A 27,879-nucleotide genomic window follows, 5' to 3' on the forward strand; every position below is an offset into this window, starting at 1 on the left:
ACGCGGCAGAAGAAACGAGCAGGCAGAAACGGGGAGCGTGCACGTTGGGCCCCTCATCTCTCTCCTCCTCAGGCTCAAGTGCAACAATTTACCTCATCCTCCCAGAATGCATTGCACTGCCGACCTCTGTGGGGCAAAAGCACCCGACACATTCAGGATGTTTAACAGTAATAGTTTTCACCGTCGTGCGTCTGAAACCGCTGGGACAACGAGGAATTTTCATGGGCGGAATTCCCTTTAAATAACGGGAACGTTGCACCGGAGCTCTTTCCCTGTTGCACAAGGTCAAGCGCACGGCTGAATTGATCGGTGGCGTCGCAGGATCGTCACCGGAGGCCATGTTGGGTGATGAATGGATGAATGTTAATGGAATCAGCGGCTTTTACACATCAAGGATCTCTTTTCATCCCAACTCAATGACATCAGCATGATCAGCACAGCGGAACGAGCAGGAAAAACAAATCACTCCGAGCCGCCGACAGCTGCTCGACTGGGATTAGGAATCGACCACTCTGAGCTCGCTCTAAAAGGACGATTTTGAAAATTACGTTAACAATGAAATGTGTCAGGGCTCGACGCGGGCCTATTGTTTGGCTGTTACCGTGGCAGCAACTGTCAGCGGCACCGTGACAGCCTGAAATTGGTGCGCACAAACTCAGCGTCGCCGTTTCCCAGCACGCCGCAACGATCCGATACGCAGCGGCGTCAAGTTTAATGGCAAACGCACAAAAAAAAAGGCCGGTTCGTGTTTGTGGGCTGATTAAAATGAAGATAACCAGATTTCAGAGGTCATTTTGGTGCAACAAAAGCCTCAACAATCGGTCATAAACCCCCTTGGTGGGTCACCCCCGCACAGCCGATGCACTTTCCTCCATAAGTCTTTAAAAAAACGGCCTCGTGCGTCCTCCAAGCAGCTGCACGTGACTAATTGTTTGTGAAAATGCAGCCCAAAAGCAGCGACTCATTATACTGTCAGCTAGCGCAGGTCGTGGCGAGCTTCTCTAAAAGTGCAGCGCGGCTCCGGCTGTGGATTAATCAGCCACCGAATGCAAACAGCATCCAAACGACGAGCCAATTAACTCCCTCCGTCACACACAGATGCTCTCAACACCGTTAATGTCCTTTATACATCAGGAGCTGAGGAGCAACACTGGAACAACAACATGCTAACACGTAGCCTGACCTAAAAATGTAAGGAGAACCGCAGTTGTCCTGAATTCCGACCAGGAGAGAGGAAAGAAAAGCCCGTTTCGGGATACCGGCTAGCAAGACAGAGGCATCGGCATGCACACGCCACAAGTGCGGAGGCAGCAAACGCCCCCCAGGATGGATGAATCGAGTCTACGGCAGCGATGTGGTCGCAGCGAAAACAAAGGCCGTCCCCGCGTGCTGAGGTAATCAGGCACGACATCAACTAACGCTAACGCTCACCATCGGGACGTGAGCGCGCTTATGAAATATTTACACCTCGACTTATGTGCGGTGGGTCCGCGCAGCCAAGCGCTAAACGGCGGCGTGGGGGGGGGGGGACTGCAGATGGAAAGGATAATGTGTTCGTCTGTCACACTCGGAGGGAGTGCAAGTGAGGTAGCGCTGGGGAACGGAGCTCAGAGTTAGCGGTCGCTCAGAGAATTAGCCCAAGAACACGCGTTCCTTAATCAGGGAAGCGCGTTCCCGCCATTCCTGCTTCGCTGTCGGGTCAAGGAAGCAAAGACCCTGAGATGAGGTTTGCTGTCGAAAATTGTGTCATTTTTCTGGAATTCCTTGCGCACGGTTTGCCAGCTGCCTCCATCCTCCCACAGAAGAAAGCTCTTTCCTGGGGCTGAACACCAGCGGTTGGCAGAGCGACTCTCGGATGGCCGACTGCTGCGCACGCTGCCTGATAATTAATTAGGAATTCTTTATTTGCTGTGACGCTGACGTGACATCACGACTCCATTTACTCACAATCGGCTCTTAATCCTCTGATAATACAGTGGGACCTCTACTTACGAAATTAATTTGTTCCAGAAGTTGTTTCGTAACCTGAAAATTACGTAAGTAGAGACGTGTTTTCCATGTAAATGCCCTAATCCGTTCCAAGCCCCCAAAAATTCGGACATAATTTTTTTTATAAATCATAAAAATGCATCAAAACATGTAACAAATACATGTTACAATTAGATTACTGCACAATAAATGTAGGAATTCAGTGCAAGGCTTCTCCAGGAACAAAATGAACTTTATTACAGGCTAATCTTACATTAGCCGTCATTACTAGCAACGAACGTTAACACTTGTGGTAACACCGCCATCTAATGGACAAACATACGAACAAGCACGATAAATAAAAGTGTAACGAAGGCGACGCTGGGATACACACAAACTTGTACATATTGACGTCCCTCCTAGCCAATGGGATGACAGGAAGATGCTAGGCGATAGCCAATGGTAGAGCAGCTACAAGCATGTTTGTGTTCGCTAAACTCCGTGAGCTGCGAGTAGCAGCGGTAGCGTATTTTTGACTTTCATAACCTGAAATTTCCTTCGTAACAAGAGGAAATATTTTCCCGTTGAGACGCTTCGTAACCTGAAAAATCCGCATGTAGAAACGTTCGTAAGTAGAGGTCCCGCTGTATTGGCAAAATGTTTCCGTGCGCCTTCGGGTGTTTTCAGTCTTCATACCGAAGGATTCGTTTATTCATGTTTCAAACCGTTAGCGCATCATTTAAGGTTCTTCGGGAAGGTAAAGAAACGCGTCCCGACGCCGACACTGTAAACGGGGATTTAAATATAGATACATATGTATCGATTCATCAAAATAATTCAATAAAAACGTTGAGTCTTGGGTCTAAACTGAGGGCGAGAGAGATGATCGTTTAATTTTGACAATTAGAAAAGAAGAGAAGATGAATGCAGCTATTTATTCTCCTAATTGTGAAGCACCCAAACATCTCGGCTGTTGACTTCATTAGTCCTGTTACATTGTCTTTGATTGGGATGTGATCTGACAATTTAATCAGTTCTCAAACGTTCACGGCAACGGCTGCTCCAGTTAACCAAAGGGTCGTTCCGATGGAAGCTACGGCGCTGCTAAAGCTTCTTATTTCCAGAGCTCCGGTTCTCCGTGTAGCATCATTATTGTTTCTTTGACAGTAACAACCACTGATGTCACGACCACCGTAGGAATGAGCGCGTAACACGTTCGGAAGGGTTTCATTTCGTTGTTTTCCCACCAGAAACACATTTTAAGTGCTAGAAGAGGATCCAAGACTCAGAACTGCATTTTAGCGACAAAAACGTCAATGTTATGAGATAAATGTCGGCATGCTGAGCGATGACATCAGCGATATAGGACCCAGAGGGTCTAAATGATCGAGATTTTGCTCATTTCATTGGTAGAAAGCTTATTTAAAAGTGCTTATTCAGTTAATTAGCTAATTTGGGCTTTAGGAAGTGTCAAGCCTGTGCCGTGTGTAATCCACCATCGGCTGACACACAGCGACAAGGCACCCCCCCAGCCTAGCATCACCCCCCCCAGCCTAGCATCACCCCCCCCCCACCACCACCACCACCACCAACTGCCCCTACAAACAGGCGTGGTCGTTAAAAACAAGCCGCAGTAAAAGCTCCGTTAGCGTGCAAACAGAGACTGCGCTATCAAAGTCAGGGGCGGGAGGATGAAGTTAACACCGCCGCCGCCGCGGGTCACTTGTGGGCGAGCGCTTGAAAGCCGCCTCATTACGTCCGCCTTGAGCGGGGACGCGGACAAAGACCTAACGAGGACACACGACTTCAGAAAGGGTTCGATACGGAGAAACAGAGAAAATGAGGCACAAACAAGCAAATGAGCGCGCGAGCTGCAGGAGATACCGCAGGCTTATTACACACACACACACACACACACACACACACACACACACACACACACACACTCTGCAACTTATTTGTGTATCAGCCACAACTGCTAAATAAGAAAACACCACATGTGGGTTTGCTTTGAATAAACTGCTGGCGTCCACCAGCCTTCTACACATCCTCCATCCAAATAAAGAATAAAGATGGTCTCCTGAGCCAAAACGACACGGATGTCATGCTTTCTGCGTGTCCGCGCCGATGATCTGATGACCTCTGGGATCTCTGGGGTGGATCCCCACAACGGCGCCGGCCCGCTAGCCGTCAGCGCTAATGTAACGTCGGCGTTCGGCCTGCAAGACCGCTCAGCCAATGAGAGCTAATGTATCAAGATGGGATCCTGTCGCGGTTGGTTTGGTTCAAGATGGAGGAGCGGCGGCGAGGACAAGTGAGTCCAGAGCTGTTTGGCCATTTTGAAAGCAAGCGTGAGCCCGTAAAGCCCCTCGGAGCCGGAAAAGAGGTCAGATTAGCTCACAAACAAGCAGCAGCAACACGAAGTGTCGATAAATATTGTAGATTTCCTCCAGAGCAGAGTTGCTCCCTCTTGGTTAAGGCTGCAATCTGTTGGACAGGCAGTCGTTTAGGGACATTTTCCACAAAGAAAAAAAGGATTCTAAAATGCTGCCTTTGCACAGCCGCCGCGTTTGAACCTACGATGCTGTGCTCGTGCGCACGTTGACCCGCTGTGATGGCGGCAGCCTCACATGGTGCCGCCTACTCACCACTTCCTGCTTCTAAGACGCAGCTTTAGGAGGAATTTGGGGATTGTGCCTGACACGTTAGCAGCAGGGTGGAGCATTAGCACGACTGCCACTCCTCGTCCACCGGGCGGCGCCCAGAACGAAGGTGTGGGGTTTGAATCCCAGCTCAGTGAAAATAAACCCTTCATCCCCGGCGCATCGACCCCGCACGCCCCCCTCCCCCCCCCCCCCCGTTACTGGGAGGCAGGATCCACTTCAGCCCTGCATTCATTACTGATCTGCTGTGATGTACGGAGATACATCTCTCAACGCCTCCATTCTTATTGGTTCGTGGCCTGAGGGCCTTTGTTATGATTGGATACCTTTAAAAGCCAGCCGACCGCCCCCAACCCCCCCCCCCCCCCCCATGTGAGTGGTTTCTAAAGGTCTGCTGCTGCATATTAAGCAGCGTGGACTGTTGAAGAAAATCAAATCCTACACCTTCATCTGCATCTGCTCAAATATAGAATATATTAGCAAAATCATGTGTGTGTGTGTGTGGTGTGTGTGTGTGTGTGTGTGTGTGTGTGTGTGTGTGAGTGTGTGATGGGGTTGTAGCGAGGTGGGGTGAGTCTTGTCAGAGCGATGAAGACAGATGATGAGGCTGCACTGCTGTAAACGGGTGAGTCAGCCCTCCTTTTTAGACAGACAGAGGCCTGGGGGGGAAGGGGGGGGCAGGAGGACAGGGCCGGCCAGGAAGTGCTCAGGAACTGGCCCTGGTCCTGAAATCAGGAGCGACCGCTCCGAATCCAGCCCACCGAGGCGTCTGATAATCCAGAAGAAGGGCTGTCTGCCCCCCAACAGCAGACCAGGCTCCATCACCCCCCCCCCCCCCCCAAGAGGATGTGTTTAGAACCCCACACCTCTGCTCTAAAGTTTTCCCCAACTGCTGCTGCTGCCTGGTTTCTCATGACATCCCGTCCCAGCTGTGTGAAACTGTCAACGGCAAACTGTCAACGGACGCCAGCGTGTCGCCGCTGACATTACGGGATGGAGAGCTCCTCCAGCCTCCACCAGCCCGACGTTGCAAAGTGAAAAAGGTGGATTCGGGGACCATCCACCCCCCCCCACCCCCCCACCACCACCACCCTGACGTGGAAAGGGGGGCATTACGCAACAGGTACCCGCAGAAGCTGAGCTGCGGGGGTCACGGCGGGAACAGCGCGCGCGGCCAGGCCAGCAGCGGTGATGTCACGCGCCCGTAAATAAAGGTCCTTTTCTCGGGCACTGCGGAGCAGGCGGGTGTGGTGACTGCATCAGACGCGCACGGCTCGGCGCAAACGCTCGCGCAACACCAACATGTGGACCTGCCCCGCGGCGCTCGCGGCGCTCGCGGGGGACTGGACCTGCTCAGCATCGGGGGCTGAATCGAACACAACCGCACCAGCGACGCGGTGCCGAACGACGGCGCGCGTCCCCCCCCACCCCCCCACCCCGCGTTCACCCGTTTAAAAAAAAAGGCACGACATTGTGGCATCTGTCCTTCTGTTGATGTTGCACAGCCTCCTTAGAGCGCCCCGTGCCCCCACCACCACCACCACCCCCACTCTCTCGCTGCTCTGCGGCGCTTTTCTTTCTTTCCACACACGAATATCAACGGATTCACATGCAGTTTTTTTTTTTGTGTGAAGCAACTCGCCAAAGCAGCGACATGTCAAGCACAACAGTTTCATGCTCCGCCAGGACTGACCTCCCAGTCTAACGAGTCCCACTCTTCGGTAAACATCCGGAGGATTTCTGTGCGTCCAGAAACAAAGCGGACCAGGCGCGGCGGCTCTAAGGAGCGGGGCGCTTCGCTGTTCTCCTCATGAAATCAACTGGAGCGCGGGGACGTCGTCAGGAGAAGGCATCTCGGCGGCGTCGTGAGCAACTTGAGCGATGATCGACGCTATGCATCGCGGTCCAACATTGTTGTTTTTTTTGTTTTTTTTTGTTGTTGCTCGGCAATGGTTGCGACCAATTAGCGCCCCACTTGCGCTTGAAGGCGAATGCCCCCCGACAGCCTGCTTCTCTTGAGCATCGCGTCTATTTCAGCTGCGCTGCTGCTGCTGCTGCTGCTGCTGCTGCTTCTGGGGGGAGGAAAGGCGGCAGACTATACGAAAGAGGCAAGTTCTCATCCTCCGGATAGCTATAGGGGCAATTTAGTGTCGCGCTTCTACTCCAAAGCCAATAAATCCCCGCAGCGCATCTGACAAATCCTTTCCCTCCGCTGAAGAGCAACAATAAAGGAAGCTTTAAAAGGTCCCTGCATGAAGTGCCTCTTAGAACACGTGACTATTCCGTGGTGGAGAAAAAACGGTGGATTTGATCCATAAAAGGCCCTGTTGGACGACACTTTATGCGTGACGGGTAAAAATCCCAGAGTGGGCTACTCACCATTAGCACAGCAAAGTTATTATGGTGGGTGCAATGTATAGTGGTCGTGTTCCCCCCGGAGCCTGTTATGTGGCAGCCCTCTGCCCTCCAGCCACCGTGTCCATCAAGCAGGTCAAAATCCCAGTACGCCGCGGTGGGGTCTACACCCAGCGCGAAGTGCCTGAGCGCAATAGTGACTGAGTGCACGACGCTCCCGAGGCTGCAGCCATCTGCAACAAAAAAAGCCAGAGACATTCAAACAGTGAAGCCGAGTGGAAAAGTGTGCGAGAGCGCGGGCTCCATGCATGCGCAACACGCTCCTGCGGCGGGCGGGCGACGGGAACACTCCGCTCCAAGTTTGCTGCAGCCGCTTCCTCCGCTGGGATGGAACGCGGCGGCGGCTCCCTTCCCGTTTCACGTGGAGCGGCTTTTCCATCCCAACGTGTTGCGCATTGACTGCGTGTGTGCGCGCGTATGCCTGCGTACACGCATGCGGCGTTGACATCACGTCCACGGAGAGGAGATAAATAAAGAAAGCGAATTTCCTCTTACCTAATTTGGTGAAAGCAACTGGTGTCGAGACGCTCCTCCGCTTGCCGTCGTCGGCGAGGTTCGACGAATTCCCCGTGCAAGGGAAGAGTTTCCCATTGCGGAACACGATGAACTGCAGCTTGCAAGTGGAGTTATCAACAGATTGCAGCGCAGGAGAGGAGAGAGGCGGACCAGCCAGCGGGAAATGGATGGAGGCGACCGCCACCGAGTTCTGCGGACGGAGGAACCAAAAAAAAAAGAAGAAGAAGAGAGGAAAATGAAAATGAAACACGCTCCTCCAGGTGCGCCCAAACCCACAAAGTCCTTTTAATACCCAAAGTGAGTGATTGGCTTTTCCTCTCCGGGAGGAGGGGACCGCCAGAGACCACGGGGCTGAGAATCCGCGCGCCTCTTCGCACCTCCTGCCGCAGAGGTGCAGATGGTTCTTACCATGTTAGCTCGAGGGCACATCAACACTGCAGGTTGATTTAAAGAGACAAACGGTCTGACACTCCATTCTTTCCCACAGATAAACACACGGGGGGGACCCCGGAAATGAAACAGCCCCGGCGCTTGGGTGGGAGAGGAGGGGGGGGCTCTGGGACCAAACACTGCTGTGGCCATGTGAAGGTGAAGCCACGCGCCCTCACGGCGCTCCGGACGCCCCCACCCTGACACCAAAGGCTTCACATTACTGCTATTAGTAGCATTTGTCCTTAGGTCTGGTCACGTGGTTTCGACCACGCTTTCTTGACGGAAATAAGCATGGATGCCCCTGGTGGCCAGAGCGCGCTCGGATGCGCGGGCGTGCGCGCGCGCGCGCCCATCCTTGGGCAGAAGGCAGCAGCTTTTAAGCTTTTGGGTTGTTCTCCCGCAGGTCGTCGCCCTCTAACAACGCCAACGGACACATTTCAGCGTCTGTAGCTCCGTTTCTAGGGTCCCCCCCCCCACCAGAAATGGACCCCACAGATAAATAAAGAGCACCGGCACGAGGGATCGAGCCGACACCTTCGGGATCTGGAGTTTGTGCGGATTCCTGCAATTCCTTCCCCCGACAGAGGTGGAGGTCATGTGACTATTATGCTGAATCCTGTGGAGCTGTAGTGGCGGGCTCATCATATTAATAATATAATAACCGTTGGTGCGTCATGTGATGTCCGTGCACCTTTCCCACCTCCTGGATTAAGGCCACAGGCGTCTGCACCGAGCTTTGCCAAATATTTGACCGTCTCAAGGACCCAGATCTCCCAGATCTCCCAGACCTTAAGCAGGTCTGAGCGGACAACCAGGGTTGTTGCGCAACGAGCCGACTTTCTGAAGCGGCGCGACCGTCGCGTCGAGGTGGGCGGAGCAGAGGCGCCGTCACGGCGACCGGATGAGGTATTTAGTGGGACGTTCCATCAGAAAATGGCGAAATGAGCTCCTCCTCCACGCTCACGCTCCTCGTGGCTGCGGCGCTCTCTGTTCAATGACGGCGAGCACAGGTCAGGTCGCCCCTTCTGCCACGAGGAGCGTTTTCCTCCGGCGGGCCCTCATATTATCCTGAGAAATACTGGTGTGAGAGGAAATGGGAACGTGCTGAGGCTCTGTTTTCTTTACATCGCAGCCGGCGCGATTTGACAGCGGCGGGTTTGTTGGCTATTAGTTTGTGCATTGACTCCCTCTTGAAGGCTATTGATTTCCAGCCTGCTGCCTGTGTACACATGTGAGGGGAGGGCACAAAAGATGGAGAATCCCTGCCTTGGAATTTATGTTGTCTTATTTCCTCCCTCCAAACGGCTTCCGGGACATCCCGGGATACAGACATCAGGCAACAGAGGTGCGGACTGGCGCCGCGGTGACCTTCCTCTCCAGATGGAACGCTCCTCTCGAGCCACAATACAAATCTTATCTGCGTCTTTTTTAACATCTTTTATCCGCTTTAATGTGGCGCTCCAAAGGGATTTGCCACCCAGAGGGAGCCGTACAAGCCGAGAGGTTCCTGTTCTGAGTGCTAATCTGTGCTGCTGCGCCGCCACAACACCCCCACCCCAGCAGGGACGGAGACCTCTCGCTTCAGAGTTGATTTAGCCGGTCGAGTCTCAGCTGTCTGACCTTCCTCTCAGCCTCTCCCTGTCTGACAGGGTAGCATGCTGTAGCCTTAGTAACCACAATCACGCACCCCTCCGTCTCTCGCTCCAGCCTGCGGGATCAGCCTCGCCCCCCCTCCCTTGCTTTTTTCCCCCCGTTCCTTATAGAGGGCATCCAGGTGAATGTCAGGATGTCTTTCCGCTCACCATTGTTTCATCTACGTACAGTGGAATCAACACTTCCTGTCGCTAGCTTGAAATCAATGTGGAATATCCGTCGATATCTTTTGAATTTTCAAATTCCAAATGAGGGAAGAGGCTCCAGCTTTGTCGATTTATCTGTGGGAGAGATAATTGTATTTATCCGCGCAGGCGGCAACTTGGAAAATTAGCCATGAATGAAATGAGTTTGCCACAATGGGCATCTTCAGCGCTCGTCTCCAGCCGGGAGGAACTGCTGACAAGCACCAGGAAAGATTTGCATATTTCTTTTTGATATATATTTTATGAAATCAGAGGCGTGCGGTCGCGACAGCAGTCACAGACGCTGCTAACATGACAAATAAAACCTGGGGCGGGCGGGGGGGTGGGGGGTGGGGATGAATCACGGCAACAGGACCTTGTCCCGGCTCCTCCTCCCTCGTTGGAGGGTTGAACGGGATCCTGGAAAGTCCAAACAGGCAACATAATGCTGGGTGACGGATGCCACGGAGAGGTCGCCCCCCCTCATGCTTTATTAATTTGTGTCATTGTTAGCATTACTTATCAGGAGGAATTACTCAGTCTTCCATGGTTACCATGCCAACAAGAGTCCCTTCTCTGCAGACAGGTTACACTGAATGGGTGGAAGGGGGTATTAGAGCAGAATTACAGCTGGAAATCAGGCTGGTTTGTGGGGGAAAGCGGCGGGAACGCGCTCCTCCCTTCATTGCCACACACTTTGCATGAATTCATACAAAAACGTGCGTCGTCGTCTTGGAGTGCTCATGAGATCCCAGAGATGGAAACCTTGACAAGTCCCTCAGGCCACATCAGTCTTTCCATGACCACGACTCAGAACATGAACTATTTTTTTGTGTTTCACTATCGCAAAAAGGTTTTTGGCCCCCAAAATCCCCGTGAGTCACCCGAGCTGTTTTTCCAGGGTCGGAAAATGCACAAAATCCAAATGTTCCAATACTAACTAAAACTGAACACCAGGCTGTGAGAAACTGTGGCCTGATTAACTGATGTTGAGCTTAGCTAGGTACAGGAACACATTTGACCCGAGCCAAATCTATTTTCAAGGCCTAATCATTTAAATAACTAAATACCGGTAGTGCGAAGCTACAACACCAGCCGCGAGCAGAGAAAAAGAAAGCCAATTATAAATACCCAAACTGTCCTCGTGTTATAAATAGAACGTGAACACACCTGTTCCAGAAGCTTAAAATACAAAACATGAATGAATACTTTAAAAAGAGGAAAGAATACAAAACCTGTAAGAAGGATAGAAATCGGATTTAGTTATTGAATACTAGCATTAGCACTAGCATTAGCACTCAGGTGTGACTACAGACTACAGGTGAAAGTCACCCTATGTGGGGGAATGAGCTTGTTTTGAAGTTGAATCCATTAAAGGAAGCCATCCCAGATCTCTGAAATCTCTGATCTCTGAGAGGTCTGAAGCCTCCCTGGTCCTCGTGGTTTACCGGGGCAGCGTTGTTGGGCCGTGCGATTTTGTCCCTTTTGCAAAGTTTAAGCGGGGATTGAACCATGCCAGTGTGTCATTAACGATGTCTGAGCGGAATTTGTGGCTAATCGGGACGGATCGTAACCGACAGTTGTCGTCTTTATTGCTACAAAGCGAAGGAGTGAGGACAGCGGTGGAGGACACGAAGGACACCAGTGGCTGAGAGCTGGAGACGCTCAGGAGGTTTAGCCCGGGCTCAGTGGGCGTATATTAATGTCCAGAGTTGGTAATAAGGCCACTCAGCGCAGCTCAGGATGTAATATCACCATAAATAACTGTGACCAGCTCAGTGGCTGGAATCTGCTGAGTCTCCTCTCCGCAGAAGCTGAGCAGATCACGGCTGTCCTTGGATGAGCCTGCGTTGAGGGGCTAACTCAGGCAGGCGCGTCGACGCCATCGTTAGCGGGACGACGCGGGACGCCTCTCGTCATCGTCCCGGGTCGGTGGCGGGGTCATTCGACCAGCGTCCATGGCTATTTTGGTGCAGTGTGAAAGGCGTTTAAGATACAAACAAAGGTCCACCTAAATCTCATTAGAAACACCAAAAAGTCTCCCATAAATCCCGTCTCCACATATGAGAGGACGACCCTGCAGCACTGAATTGTTGAAATAATGTCTGGAGCGTTTACAGAAATAGACACTAGGCCGTTAAAATTTAAGAGGTTTTGGAGATTCATCTTCCTACGCTTTATGTCACGGAAGGAGGAAGCTTCTTACTTCACTTTGTTGATGTAACACGCACACTCCAGATGATTTTACGTCAGGCAAACTTCTATAAGATCTCTGTCTGTATGATGCTCCGCCCACTTCAGGGACCACAGCTGAGTTGTAGCTGTCTCGTACATCGATTGATGTTCTTCTCATCTACGAGCATATGCTACTCACATGTCCCACAGCCTGATGTGATACCTCTGATGTTCATCCAGGAGCCTCCAGCTCCTTTGTGAGTGTCGCTACCCTCAGTTGCTCCTCTTAATCCACCTATTGGTTTGGACAGGCAGGGCCAAAGGGTCATAGCGGTGGGGTCAGCCCCTGCAGCTCCTCCTGAAGGTTGAGGGGTCGCAGCTCCATCTACTGGAGCCATCTCATTCCCACCCCTTTCCCCTCAGCTTCCCACACATGAGCTCTAAGGTCCCACTAACGGAGACCAGCTCCCAGGTTATTTCTCACTCATCATTTTTTACAGTGCGCTGTGATGCTTTTTTAACGACTTGTGGATATTGTAGCTCTCCTCCACCAAACCGGGACGAGGCAGTCGGCTGTCTACACCTCCGAGACACCGGTTGGTGACGGAAGTCGGCCACGCCTGCCGCCGGAGCAGTGGGAACATCCCACAGACCTCCAGACTCCCGACCGGCTGAGCACCATGGCAACGGGACCACTCTGAAAGCCGTGTAGTGTGAACCCAGATAATGCAATAGGAAATCAATTTGCTCCGCACATATACGCCTTAATTGGAGTTAACCTACGCAACCCTAAATCACCATGACCACGATTTTGGAACATCTGAAAACTGATGTGACACAAACACACACAGGGGAGCAGAGTGTTGGCTACTGGACCGGTTCTACTGGAACAAAGAGGAAAAAAGGCCCGTTTGTAGTGGGAATCAGCTAGAAAGTATCGGGAATATCCTGGGTGATGGGAATCGGGGCGACCTGGCGGTTTGCCTGTTGAGTGCCTTTACATCAGCTCGGAGTTAACATGAATATTCACGACTGTCGGGACCTCATTCATCAGGCCATGATGAACTATCTTCTCAAGGTTCCTGTCAGCTCAGATCAAACCCTGAACATCTCAAAGATTTCCACAGCACAATTGCTTTTTCATGCATGGCTTGATTGGATTGACAACCCCCCCCCGCCCATACCCCCCCTCCCCAAGAAAAGCGAAAACATTAAACTTGCTCTTGAGCGCAATGATGCGATGACGGCGTGATGTGATAATTCAGCACAGGTGCTCGACGAGGCTCCTCCACACAGCTGTGCTAAACGATATCAATTCCACCTTCACACACCTGCATATGGGTACAACTGTAGACGGTGCTTTGGAGGGGGCCTGGGGGGCTCCCTGCCTGTCTGCAGGAAGAAGAAGAATCATGCTCAGGGGAGAGAAGAACGGCTGGAGATGAATGAACTGAGTGCCACATAATGAGGCGCCTCAGGTCCCCTCACATGACGCACCAACTGGGTCCGGACGGAAGCATACCGAACAGGGACAAACTCGTCCTGCCTGGCAACACAGCTGCCAAAAGGTGAAATTATCAGGCGCCGCTACATTCAAAGCCTCGCTACGTTTGAGCTGCTGTTTACAGCGGAAAATCCGATTTACAAAACTTACACAAAAAAACAAACCTCCACATTTAAAATGACTTCCGAGAATGGAAATGCACAGGAGGGACAAAGTTCATCTTTTTTGATAACATAACCTCCATTAGAAGCTTGTGGGCGGCTGCCGTTGCATCGGCTGTTTATGGTTTGAAGAACTGAGATAAACTGTCGTGATCCTGAAAACCAGACCGAATCCTCGGTCGCCCCCTGATGGTACAAAACAACCGTGATTTTAGAGAATAATCTTCATCGTAAATGAGGAACCTTTTCTGGATCCCATCGTTCTTGTTTCCAGGGAGTTATAAGGATCATTCGTGGATGTGTCGCGCCCTCGGGACGCCTGAAAGATCACAGCAAACTTCCATTGTTCTCCTCTATCGGCAGCATTTACCCAAACTTAAAAACAGAGGTTGAGCATGTGTGTGTTTAAGCCTCCATTAGCCTCCGTCTTCAGAGATGCAACTCCCCTCAACAGCCTCGTTTTAAACTGGAACTTCCTGTCGCCTTCGTGCCCTTGAGCACCACCACGGCAAATCTGTCAAATCTGCAAGGAAACTAAAGCAGTTTTCAAACTGTATTAATCCTTTTCCACTAATCCTTCAGCTGCTCCAAAATAAAACTCGGTTGTACTGGTCAGTGTTGGAGGAGCTCGGCCCCCCCCAAGAGGATTTCAGGCTGTCGTGTCTACAGTCCCCACAGTGAGGCACCAGAAATGGCTAAAGAATGAACACGTTGTGGCCACGTGCGTTTATTTGCTCAGTCGTTTATATTCGGAGCCTTTTTCCTCGTTAAATTCTTTTGCGAAGCAAAGACAACACCCAGAGAAAGTGGACCGGCTCTAGCTACCAACCCCCGGGTCCCCACGCTGTGCACGTTTAGCATCTACGCTCGCAACATGCGCAACATAGAAGGAATACAGTAAGACTTGGGGGAGTTTTTGCAGTGTAAAGTTCAAGGCGTAGAGATCGTAGGTTCCATACATGAAGGTATGGAGCCGTTAGGCTACAAAGCTACCACCCAACCCATGGAACCGTGCCTTCACGAGGCCCACAGTGTTCGCCCACTGAGACCAGTCACGCTCGTTTTGTTAGCCTTCGCGTTTGAAAAGGCTCCGTTCACCGTGTTATCCATGCACCCATGGTCGGAGGAGTGTGAGGTCAGATTAGGTTCTGGAATACGGACAAATCCAAGGCAGCGAAGCTTCAGCACAGCTGAAATCGCATTTCAGTCTATTAATCAGCCGCCTGTAGCTGCTGTTTGGTATTCCAGACTGTCAGACCTGGCCAGGTCCTGCTGTAGGATCCAAGACCCTCCACCTGAGCGGGGGCTCAAGCGCACATCCCTGTCATCGATTTGTTCAGGCATTACCATAATCAGCTCATTCCACTGCTCAGATTTAACCCCACCCCCACCCCCTTTTGATCAATGAGGATCCCATCCACAGACACCCTCGCCCCCCCCCCCCCCACACACACACTCCTCCAGCTGCAGTGGGATGTAGGCCAGAGGATGGGGGGGCTCGTAGGCCCGCGGGATCCGTAGTTCAATCAGAATTCCCCCGGACTCGACATTCGATTTGTCAGCCATTCAATCTGTTAAATGGGGGGTAATAACGTGGCGTCAATCCACCGCCACAAAGGACCGGGACCACAAGGTGGTCGACCCGAGGAGAACCCAACGCTTCCGTCATTTCCACGGATGAACTGCCTGCGCCCGATATTCGCCGGTGACGTCTCACAGCTACATCAATAATGGGAGTCATTTTATCAACAGATGGACTGTTAGGAACATACAGATATAAGGACCTGGATTCACGACTCGGATTCATTCCAGCCAAACGTGGTTCTGCGCATTTGTCCTGCTCAAACATTCCAAGAAGAGCCTTTTGTTGAGTGGGCGTATGAGCTGGCAACAAGACTGGCTGGTCAATACTGATGATGTCACCACTGCAGCCTGAGAAAACCAGAGTTGGGCCGGAATTTTTCAGAGGAAGTGGCCATTTGTCATCGGCTGCATCACGGATGCTGTGTTTTCGGAAGCAGGAAGTGGAATCTAAGGGGTGTTTGTTGGTTTTGAAGCCAAACTCTGGGGTGTCAGCTCTGTGCTTGGGAGTAATCCCTGGATCCTAAACTGGCATCCCTTAAACCAGAACCCCCGGAAAGATGATTTGAGTGACTGGCTGCTGGCAGGTGACAGTTGTGATAACCACCCAGCCGCCACACACTTCCTTTTAATTACTTTGGCTGTAATTATTTTCTCGCTTTCAGCTCGCCTGACTGGGGTTTGTCCCATCAGACCATGAAAGCCAATAATTAGATGATGCCACTGTGCTGTTATGAGGAAGTTTTGTGCATGTGCGTTATTTTTAAGCAGCGGTGGAGCTGTGCCGGGATTAGCCGGACTGACCGGTACAGGCGGAAAACAAAATAATCAGTGATTTTCATGGTTATTATAGATGCCTTGGAGAAAGAAAAAAAGGCTTGTAAATCTTGTAAATATGTGAATATTGCTAGTTTTTCTTGTTTTCTGTACAATTTTAGGGATTTATCCTTGGAATATTAGAGATTTTTGGTGAACAGTCTTCAACGTCTTGTTTAGCTCGATGCTTCCTACAACACCAGGGATGTTCAACAGGGATATTCTCCAAAGGTTCCAGCTGACTGTCCCACAGAGAGGGACTTTTCCTTCAGTGCTGTCTGACGCTCTCAGCCATTCTCTTCTCTTAATACCTCTACAGCTGCTCCATTTGTCACATTTTCATCTGTATTTGTACGAATGCGAACATTACAATGCAACATTTCGCTCTTATTCAGCCAGCCTCAAGCCTGGCATCTGTAATTAAAGCCTACACCATAATAGTGTCTGCATTAGCTGTCAATTTATCAGTTTTCCACACACCCACCCGTGGCGCACGACCGCAATAAACAGACAGACGACTTGGACGGAGCGGCGTTAATTCGAGCCAATCTGCCTGCAGCCCCAAGTCAGTCCCCATGAGCTTCAGACAAGAGGACAATCTTTGAAGATTCTGTCGTGAGCAGTGATTAGCTGGGAGCCAGCCGGGGATTATTAGGCTCCCTACTTAGTGTACACAGTGACCACAGAGAGGAGTTATTCAGCTGGGATTTGTTTTCACTTGGATCCGCGTACGAGTGATGTGATGCGCTCTCCTCGGCCCTTTTAACGTGCGCTTCAGAACGCTGCCGTCATCCTTGATTCCAGCTTAAAGCTTTAATGCCAGAATAAAGAGATTTGAGGGGATTATTTTTCATGGATTTTTATGGCTGTTTCATGTTGACCTGTGTAATCAATGACTTTACCTCTCTGGCGCAGCCAAGGAGCCATTAATAAAGGTTGAGTTGTTCTCTCGTCATTTATTGTGGAAATACACCACCGTTGGATGAAGTCGATGTTAATTGCTTGGGTTAATGGCCGTTCATTTTACCTGGATCCTGTATTAACCTAGTTTACATTTAAATTTGTATGGTAAAATGTGCGTTTCCGTCTTTGCTACACACCACAAATGATCAAAGTAAGGGATGTTAGCATGGTAGCCGCCGTTCTCTCTCAGTGATCCTCTGACCTTGTGCTGCGACTGCAGGTCATTTGCAGCTTCATCAAGTCAAAGAGCTGGCCACATGCCCCCACGGGCCTCCAGGGTGGAGGCTAATTGTTCTCTTAGTAGCTGCGACCATCTCCGGGGCTGCTATCAAGGTGCGATCACAGCGAGACGGTTGATCGAAGCAGCTGCGTCGCTCCGGATGCAACGACATGCTGCCCGCTGACCTCAGCTTCATTCCAGAGTCAATCTGATGGCTCAATGCTCTCTAACTGTGGCCGTGACACCTTCGCTACAGGTGTGTAAAAGACATTTGAATTTTTCTCTACGTTAAATTTACTCAAGCGTTACGACGTTTTACCGCGTCATCGTTCTGATTGTAGCGCCTAAACTCCTCCTAACGTGTCTGTACTGTGTATTTTGTCTGGCCACCTGTCCGTGGTGTCGTCCTCCTGGATGGAGGAAGCTGGGATGGAAATGAGTCTGAGTCGTCAAACCGCCGAAAGCCGAGGGTTAAACGTCTTTACAGTAGCGCTTTTAAACCATTTGATTCTGATCTATTGATGGGATCATATCACCTCTCCATATAGTCAAGTCTAATTAGAAGATATTGTGTGTGTTTTTAATCAAAGAAAACAGAATGTATGAAATGAGTTGAACTTGCAAATGTGTTCAGATTTGCAGGAAACAAAGGTGGAAATTAGAAATCAATGTGAAATTAAAGGTCTTAGAGGAGCAATTGGCAGGAAGTGTCGGCGGCTGTGCGCCTCAGCGAGCAGCAGATATGTAACGACTTTTCCATTAATGGGGTTGTAATTGCAGCGCCTCCATATCTCTGCAGCAGAACAACAATCTACCTTATCGCCATGACCTTCCATAGACAGCGCTCACTTCAGGGTCCCTGGGCACGGCAGAGATAGAGCCAGGCCGACAGACAACTGGCTACTCATACAGACCCAAATGCCGCTGACCTTTGCAGGCCCCCCCACGGGAATTCCAGACCAACCCTGTATCTGTAAGACTTAACCTAACACCATCTATTTCCTTAAGGCCACATTGTATCACATCCAGCATCTCATTTACACCCAAAGCTCTCACCAAAGCTGCCAATCCGGCTCAAAGTGCCCTCCAAGGGCTGCAGGGAGCAGATAAATGTCCCAAACAGTTCAGTGGGTGTTAACCAAACTTGTCAATCAATGCCGCTGCAGGAGAGGAGATTCCCGCCAGTTACATTCACGCTGAGATAACTTCTGTAATTCCCGGCTGTTGTCCTACAAGGTTTGTTCAAGTCTCTCAGCAAGAAATGATGGAAAAAAAGGCCAGATGATTCATGGCAGCTTTCATCCCACTGGAGTGATGATACTGAAGTTTTGTAGATTTAGATGTTGGTGACTGTAGGAGAACAGGGCCGTGTAGAGTCCCCTACAGATGCCTGTGATCTGGCCCCGTGATTGACCCTGGGTTACAGGGCGTTATGCCTAATTAGACCGCGCAGCTGCCGAGAAGATTGTGGACACGCCACCAGCAAATGACAGGAACGGTTGTAAATGCTGCACCGCATTGGGAGGAGAGCAGCCTTGAAAATCCCAGTCAAAGAAGTACTGAATAAGAAAATCTGTGAGGAGGCCTGACCAGAATAAGAATGAGGGCATTAGGATAAATATAGAACAAAGATACTTTTTGGAGGACAGCTTTTCAAAGCAGGGTAAACTGAGAGTCTGCAGTGAAGACCAAAATAAAGTTCTCCTGCAGCACTCTGGACACTGCTTCCACCTTCCTGAGCTCGTCCATCTGCAGAACCTGGTCACCCATGTTGGTCACCCATGCTGGTCACCCATGCTGGTCACCCATGTTGGTCACCCATGTTGGTCACCCATGCCGGTCACCCATGCCGGTCACCCATCTTGGTCACCCATGCCAGTCACCCATGTTGGTCACCCATCTTGGTCACCCATGTTGGTCACCATGTTGGTCACCCATGTTGGTCACCCATGCGGTCACCCATGTTGGTCACCCATGCTGGTCACCCATGCCGGTCACCCATGTTGGTCACCATGTTGGTCACCCATGCCAGTCACCCATGTTGGTCACCCATGTTGGTCACCCATCTTGGTCACCCATGCCAGTCACCCATCTTGGTCACCCATGTTGGTCACCCATGTTGGTCACCCATGTTGGTCACCCATGCTGGTCACCCATGTTGGTCACCCATGCTGGTCACCCATGCCAGTCACCCATGTTGGTCACCCATGTTGGTCACCCATGCCGGTCACCCATCTTGGTCACCCATGTTGGTCACCCATGCTGGTCACCCAGGCTTTTCATGGGTGAGGTGTTATGATTCTAATTGCCTGTTTACTGCCGTGGTGCAACAACAGGGGGTTGTGGTTTCCTTTGCTCCATTATTCATGAGCTGGAGCAGCGGCTTGGCGCCCCGTTTGATGCCTGCTTGTTTTGTCCCCCTGATATACGCGGGTGCAACCCACCCTTACTTCTTGCGTTATAAATTATTTATCACCACCTGCATTCTCCAACATTCCAAAATCCTGCTGGCCCCATTCTGGCACCACCGTCTCCAGAACACAGGTTCAGGGGGATTACTGCGTTGTACTTGTGCGGTGTTTACAGGAACACACAGCTCTGATGAATGGAGATGATCAGATGAGGGCTTCTGATGAATAAATTATGAGGAGCCAGTAGAAGAGGCAAGGCATGATTTCTTTTCCTCAACCCCAGGAGACTGAGAAGGTCTGAGTGAGCGCCTGAGCAACAACCTGTGTTAGTACAATGTGGTGACATATGGCCATAAATTATACATACTGTACAACCACTGACATCATGACCACTGACAGGTGATGTGAACAGCAATGAACATCACTTTATCACGTCACGTGGGATATATGAGGAAACAAATGAAGACTTTTGTCCTCAAAGTTGATGTGATGTGAGGGGAAAACGTGCCAGTATGTTGGCTGGATGGGGACGCTAGATCACTGGGTCAGAGAATCTCCAAAAGAGCAACTCTGTGTGCTGTCCCCAGTCTGCACCGGTCAAGACCTGTCAGACGTGGACCAAGGCCGGATCCAGGTGGTCCAACAGATGAGTTAACTTAGCTGGTTCTGATAGAGAGGTGACAGGTCTCTTACATGAAGTGTGCTGCTTTGGGAATGTTTTGCTGGGACAGCTTAGGCTCAACCGTCCGTTTAGACCATAGGTGTCAAACTCTGGCCCGTGGGCCAAATGTGGCCCGCAATGTAATAATATTTGGCCCGTGAAGCCATACCAATTGACTATTAGAGCGGGCCCACTGGTATTTTATTATATATATATATATAATACCATATATATATATAATACCATATATATATATATATATATATATATATATATGGTATTTTATTAAATATATATACATATATATCAAAAGGTTCCCTGTTATAGCTGGAGGAAGATTTTTTTCAATAAATATCAATGTTGGCCCGTGACTTTGTCCCAGTTTTGAATTTTGGCCCACTGGGTATTTGAGTTTGACACCTCTGGTTTAAATGTTACTTTGACACTTAGTCCCTAAATATTACTGTAGCTCACAAACCCTCTTCCATGGACACGGGATTCTCTGACGACTGCGTTCTCTTTCAGCTGGATAATGCACCCTGCTACAAAGCAACATGGGTCAGAGGTGGTCTAAGGAGCAAATTGATAAGGGACTGTCAATCCAGGACTATTGGAGAGGTCTGATAGTTAGTAGGTTCTTGGGTTCTCAATTCATATCTGCTTATATTAATTATTAAAGTAATAAATCCGCTTTAGCGTGCAGAAGCTCATTTTTGACTGTGTTAAGTCAACCCAAAGCTTGATCACACCGTCAGATCTCTAAAATGTTGCTCCAGTGTCAAGATTCTCCCCTCATTTCATTGCTGACAGAGACACTCCTGGGAGACATTCTTTTAGAAATGAAGACACACACTTATCCAACCGTCTACTTGTAGCTGCCACAGGTATCATCAAAACATGTCAAAATACATGGGATGGGATTTCTTCGAGGGGGAAAAAGTTTTCCCTTTAAGCCAATTCTTCCTTCACACTTTGAACACTATTAAACTCTCCCCCAGATACATGGATGACGCAGCGCTACATAGATCATTTCTACTGTCAATGTTGTCTTCGAAGAAAAGCTAACGAAAGGCTGGATGACAAAGCAGACATAAAAAGCCCCAGACGACAATGAGGGCATTAGATGTGAAGAGCTGGGGGGTGGGAGGTGGGTGGTGGTGGTGGTGGGGTGTTAGCCGGCAAGCAGTTGTTGGTGGGGAAAAAAAGGACTTTTATTGAACCATTAAATCCACGGTGTTAACTGTAATTTCAGCCCTTTGTTACTCTGCCACCATTAGCTGGTAACAACCCCCGTCGCTCTGGGGGCCTGTCCTGATAAAAATAGAGGGGGGAGGGACGACACCATATTCAGTCTATGCAATTATGGCGCCACTGGCATTAGCACACCTGACTCTTTAATGTCAGGGCAAACAGGAGCTCAGGAGGTTCAGAGTGTCACAGGGCAGAGTCACCCTCTTTGGAGGGGGGTGGGGGGGCAGAGCAAAAGGGAAGTATGTGTTTGCAGACTGAGACGAGAGGCAGGCGGCGTCGCCATGAAACTAGACCTATTAATGCTCGTCTTGGGCAAGATCACCGCTTCCTGTCAGTCTGCAGGGGGGGCACTCTGTTCCCAATGCTGATCAACCATAATGGGATGTGACAGCACACATCCTAAAGAATGAGGAGATAAGTGATCTTTGTGTCACCCCGTTGTGTCATTTTTAGAATGCTGCTTGCTCCATAAAGACACCAAGCAGTTAGGAAATGGGAGCAGACATGAAATGATGACTAGCGCTAAAATAAAGCAGCATTTTACTCACAGCCACCTTCTATTTTTGTCCCATGACTGAAGTTTCTGGACAGATGTTTTAAGAGTTTAACCTCTTAAAAATGGAACACAAACAAACAGATGATCAAACACACCTGAAACAAACCAGAACCAGGTTAGCTTGAACATCCTTATGCTAAAGACATGCCCACCACACAGCTTTCCAGCCAACATTCATCGGGAAAACCTCCATTGATGGAAGAACCTGGTCATTCCATACCTTCAGCTGGTCAGCTGACCTCATTCTGGCCCAAATTGTTGCTGAACCTGGACCTGATGGCCTGCAGCAGCCCTGGATCAGAGCTCTGCCCCCCAGGCTGGTCTGGTAGGCACTAGGCATGCTGGGGGCATCACTTCATCTGCCTCTCTTCTTTCCCTGATGCCCCAGCACTCTGGAACAGGGTGAATTTGGACCTTCTTCCATTGCTCCAGAGTCTTTATGCTGAAGCCTGTTCCCCAATTAGCCTCACTGATTGGCGGTTTTCTGAAGGCTCCACAGCTGTTCAGTCCCTGGAGTTCCTTCACATAGTGACAAGTGGAAATGTTCTTACTCGCTCTATTAAACACAGCCCTGAGTTCTGCTGTGGGTTTTACTTGAGTTGGTTTCACCAAACCTTCAAGTGATCCTGGATCTCCATCATCCCGCCCAGTTTTTAATGCGTTGGACAGTTCTTCTCAAAGACAACAACATCTTTCCCACAACCACGGGATGAATCCTTATAGAAATGAGAAGCTGCTCGTTGCTTCAGGTTCTGGTTTAATAACATGTTGCCAGGCAATAATTATCCAACAGGAGGTTCTTACCTATTTGCTTGGTTAAATCCAGGTGGTGCCAGGATGAGTATTCCTGCCTGGGGGGTCCAGACACGCCCCTGATTCTAAGCTGGAAGTTGTCACGACAACCCTACATTTGTGAAACGCTGAAAACACATTTAAGTGTGTGTAGGCCCTCAGTTATCCAGATCAGAGCAGTTTTAGCATCAGTCCAGTGTAAATCAGGCTCCATGCTCTCATCCCAGATGATCCTTGATGTGGATCTATCCATTATTCCATCCTTTAAATGAGCTTCAAACATTAGCATCATACTTTAAGAAACACTGCATATGATGAGAAAGCACCTTATATATAATATAATACCTCACACAACACATGGTCAGCTAGCCCTGGGGGGGTGGGGGGTGGGGGGGGGGCAATTCTCTCCCTATCGATATCATCTATCTATCGGTCATCTGCAATAATAACTCCATTTAAATTCGGCTGAGGGGGGGCTGTCTTCAGGACGCCCTTCAGAATACAGACCTTCTGCAGCGGCAGGTTCGTGCACGCTGCCGTGCACCATGACTCAGTGCAGCTCACTATTTTTCTTCATAGACTCATAGTGGTGCAAAAGGAATCTTGGGATATGTGACAGTAATGGCAACCTGAGCCTCCTCCAGGGAACAAAATATTTGAAATTCACTTGTGCGCTCTCTCTCTCTCTCTCTCTCTCTCTCCCATTCATGCTTTATTTATGGCGGCCTCGCGCTCTATCTCTCATTCTGTCTTTTTCTTTCCATCCTCCGCATTTCTAATTACTCTCACCTTTTCTGTGCCTTTTGGTGTCTTTCAGACACCATCATTTCTCTACCTGATGGACTATCGTCCTTGTCTTCCATCTGTTTCCTCCTCTTCGCTGCACCGCCTGCTTTTTGTCCAAGTAAAGGGAGGCTTTTAGCCCCTTATCAAACTTTTATGAATTATGAACGTCCTCCGTCCAGCAGCCGAGACAGAATCACTTCATTGTCGTCCAGGTTATCTGCTGCTGCTCAGAGAGGACAGACGCAGCCGTCCTGTAAGGAACACCTTCCTCAGTTCTATTCCAGGATCCTGTCTTTGCCTTTCAATCCAGCTATCATCCACAGGTCCCAGTCCAGACCACATCCATGCGGACCAGTGGGAAAAATCCCAAAGAAGCCAAAAGGAGCAGCCAGATGTCGGGTTCAGGGGTGCCGTTCCACTCATTTATATTTCCTAGTGAACTCACGTTAAACAACAGATATAAGTGTAATAATTTGATATGATATATTCACAGTGTTAGTAGCTATTTATCCTTTTGTTGGCAGAATTATTATTTACACATTTCTTATATTTAAATGTTAATGAATCAGCCTTTTCTGATTGGTCAACAGTCGCCTGTCTGAATCCTCCCAGCTCGTAATTGGTCAGTTTCAGTCATGTGACAGCAAGTGTCAGGAAGTGCGTCTGTCGTGAGTTTAATCTGCCCTTTTTATAAAGAGGGCAAAAGCAACAAGCACCAAGAGCATCCTCTCAAAAAGACATCTCGACCAGATCCTCTGATCCTCTGCCAGAAACACCAATCCAGGGAGAGGTCCAGGACACCTCCAGCAACACTGCTACGCAACCTCAAGGTCCAAATAATAGTCAGGAACACCAGCAACCCTTGTCTGATCACTCCGATTTAATCTCAGATAATCTTGTCATTTACATCGGTCTGTGATCAGATCAACCCGTTTTGACCTTGAAGCGTTCGGCAGGTTCATATGTTCTAATCAAACTTTGGCTGGAAATGTGACCCAGAGTGGGATAATTGAATGTAACGTGCAAAGCGATTATGCTAAAATGATGCACGGGTCGGTGTCAAAAATAGGACTCTTCCGGTTCCTGTGCCTCCCCTGGCATTTGCAGTTAGCTCACCTATCTCTGAACACAAGAACGGTCGTTTCTTTCACTTCTGCTCGTGCACATTTGTCTGATATTGTCGCTGATCAAAGGCGATAAGAAGCAGCTGACATCAAAGCTCAGCAGATCAAACGTTAGCCACGCTAGTCTCGGGCTAATCGGTGCTTCCTTCATAAAATCACGTCTGCAGACGCGTCGCCATGGCTGCGCTGTGACTACGGCAGGTATCAGGAGAAAGGTACGCTGCACCAAGGTGAGAGGAAGTGTGTCAGTGACAGAGCTGCTGCACAGGTGTGCGACCCGCCGGACACCTGCGCTCCACACACACTCCGTCCTGCTCCATCCTGCCTGAGTTTCCCTCCTGAGTGTGTTTAACTCGGAGACGCTGAAGCACGCAGAGGTCGCGCTCTCCTTTTGCTGCAGTGCTTTCAACAGCTACTTCAAAGCGGAACTGAAACGCGACCCCGCGGTTCAAAAATTCCGCCAATTATCGGGGGAACGTCGAAAGCGAAGAAAACGCTATTTGTTTCTCCCACAATTTCCAGTGTTGCCAATCAGAGGAGGACCTGCGTCGGCATCCAGCAGCAGAACAATGAAGCAGTAAGCGGCATGAACGCGCGGCTAACAAGATGAGCCGCTCTGCTGGCAACGGCGAGCAGATGATCTCTCGTCTTAGGACGCCAGTCGGAGAGAGTTGAGGGCTCCGGCGTGGATTAGCAGGGCTGTGAGTTGCTTATGCTCTCCAGGAGAACGCGGGCTGTTGCCACGCCGGATTACACCAGCCGGGGAAAAGGTTACACACTTCAGCGGTGTGAGAGCGGGAGCTGAACGGAGCCAACAAGCCACATCTGTCGCTCTCCTCTACCCACATACAGGTGTTCCGCTGCAGGATCCAGCAGGATCACACCTCAGAACTGCGCGGTTTTGGCGCCGCGGCAGCGGGAAACATGCACAGTTGGGCCGACACCAACGTCACCATCCGCTGCCCCGTCATCCATGCAGTTGGGTCGGATCAGCCGTTAACATTCCAGGCCCGCGGTCCGCTCCTGCACCGTATCTGCCGCATATTAGGCTGAACAGAGGCAACACGCAAGCCACCCCGACACCGATATCACTGGAATCAGAACCTGGATGTGGATCGGAATACAAAACAGCGGGACGCCGCAGAGGCAAAGGATCAAGGTGTCGTTCCACGCGACAGCCGTGACACAAAGTGCTGGTATAAAACGATGCTATCGGCCCGACGCCGCCGTAAACCGACACCTGAGGTGGACGATTAGCAACATCAAACAGCCGAGATGTGAAACAGAAGAGCCAGCGTGCTTCCTGAATCCTGCACCGCGGTTCTGAACCGAGCCGGGGGGGAGCAGAGGGTCGTCAGGCTGAGCCTGAGAGGTGGAACAAATGAGGAATGAAGTCGCTCCGTCTGTTTACGTGTCAGACGCAGAGCTTTCTTGATCCTGTCGGGGTGCTTGAGGTAAACCAGCCAAGACAGAAGCAGGTGTGATCCAGACTCCTGGAGATTTTCTCGTGTCTTTCGCTGATTTCACCTCCAGTTGTGGCAACTTTAATCTGAGCATGATGGATTTTTGATTGGGGTTTGTCCCTGGGGCTTCTGATTGGTGTCCGACTGGCTCTCATACAGACAAAGGAAGCTAAGCTACGCTAACCGAGCTGCTGTTGGGGAAAAATACATCTCACCGTACATTTGGGATGATGAATGAAGGGTGCGGAAAAGCCGACAGAAAGCCCAAAAGAATCTGACTGACTGTTGATAAAACCTAATCTCCCTGACAGCTGTGGAGATAAAGCGGCGTGAAATGACAGACGAGACGGACGGATTTGATCTTTGAATCGGCCCAGTCGCGTTAAAACGCCACGACGGCCGACGGTGAGCGCGGCGAAGCGGCTGCACCTTTCCAGGGAACGCTGTGATTAGCCTGCGAGATCTCCGATGTGATCCGCAGATGGATTCGGCTACGGCCGGAAACACGCTGAATCAGATCTAATGAGCTAATTCATTGGAAACAGTGGGAAGTCATTCCCCGCGTAAACCTCGTTAGCAAAACGCCGCCTGTGTGAGCTCGGCGGGCATATTTATTTCTTCCGCTGCTCCTGAATGGGACGTGTTTACATTTCATCAGGAATAAGCAGCTTATATTGTTTCACTAAATCTAAAATTATGGACACATTGTGGGAGAACTCGTAACCGCTGTGCCAGATTTACAGCTTTGCACAGTGCAGCAGCAGCTGGGGAGGCGAGAACCGGTCTTTCCACATGAGGCGGGACAATTAGAGAGGCGCAGAGAGCGAGAGGGGTGGGGGGAGAGGGGGGAGGCTGGGGTGGTACCCAAAAGGGAGCCCAGTTGCTCCTGGAATTTAAAGGTGAAAATCCAGAAGATTCCCTCTGCTGGTGCCCTGAACTCTCGCCACAAGTCTCAGAAACTAGAGGATCCCTAAATGGTGCAACGTGCACACACACTGCAGAGAAGGTAAGGAACGCCTCCCCCCCCCCCCCCCCCCCTCCCACACACACACTCACACACACACACACACAATGCAGACAAGGCTGTCATTTTCAAACCAGCATGAGTGTGTGTGTGTGTGTGAATAAGCTCGGAAATAAGGCTGGAATTTCAAAGCTGGACTTGGTTTCATTTCCTGCCGGCATTGTGATGCAGTAATATGTGAAATTCCGTGGCTTGATTGACTCATTTGCTGTGATCACGACTCGGCAAACCTCTCCAAACCGCAGCCGAGCAACTCATCGGGACGTCAGAGCCGGCCGGTGGCTCCCAGCCACCCAAACAAACGTTGAGTTGTCCTTGAAGGTGGACTCAGGCCGCCCTCCTACGATCCCAAACAGTCCCGGAACCACGCGGCTCCTGTTCCACCAGCAAACACCAAACTGCATTCCTGACATTTTTGGTGGGGACACTTTTCTGTAATTCCAAAACCAGAAAGGGGGCCCACATGGTCCACTGTGGCTCGGATTGTCAGACAGCAGGAAGTCGGACGGAGGACAGGAAGAGACGCCAGAATAAGAGAGGACAGGGTCGGTGAGGGGCG

The 27,879-nt window shown here is 50.3% G+C and overlaps 1 protein-coding gene across 1 annotated transcript in view; it reads right to left on the reverse strand.

Moving 5' to 3' along the window:
- The window catches only part of LOC130534038 (adhesion G protein-coupled receptor A3), a 98,124-nt gene that overhangs the window by 25,482 nt on the left and 44,763 nt on the right, over positions 1–27,879 (reverse strand). The window contains exons 13-14 of the mRNA XM_057047901.1: positions 7,542–7,752; positions 7,011–7,219 (exon numbers count right to left, since the gene is read on the reverse strand). Of these exons, the coding sequence (XP_056903881.1) occupies positions 7,011–7,219; positions 7,542–7,752 (420 nt within the window). The remainder of the gene's footprint in view (positions 1–7,010; positions 7,220–7,541; positions 7,753–27,879) is intronic.

The sequence above is a fragment of the Takifugu flavidus genome, chromosome 11 (genome assembly GCF_003711565.1).
Source record: "Takifugu flavidus isolate HTHZ2018 chromosome 11, ASM371156v2, whole genome shotgun sequence".
Taxonomy (NCBI): Eukaryota; Metazoa; Chordata; class Actinopteri; order Tetraodontiformes; family Tetraodontidae; genus Takifugu; species Takifugu flavidus.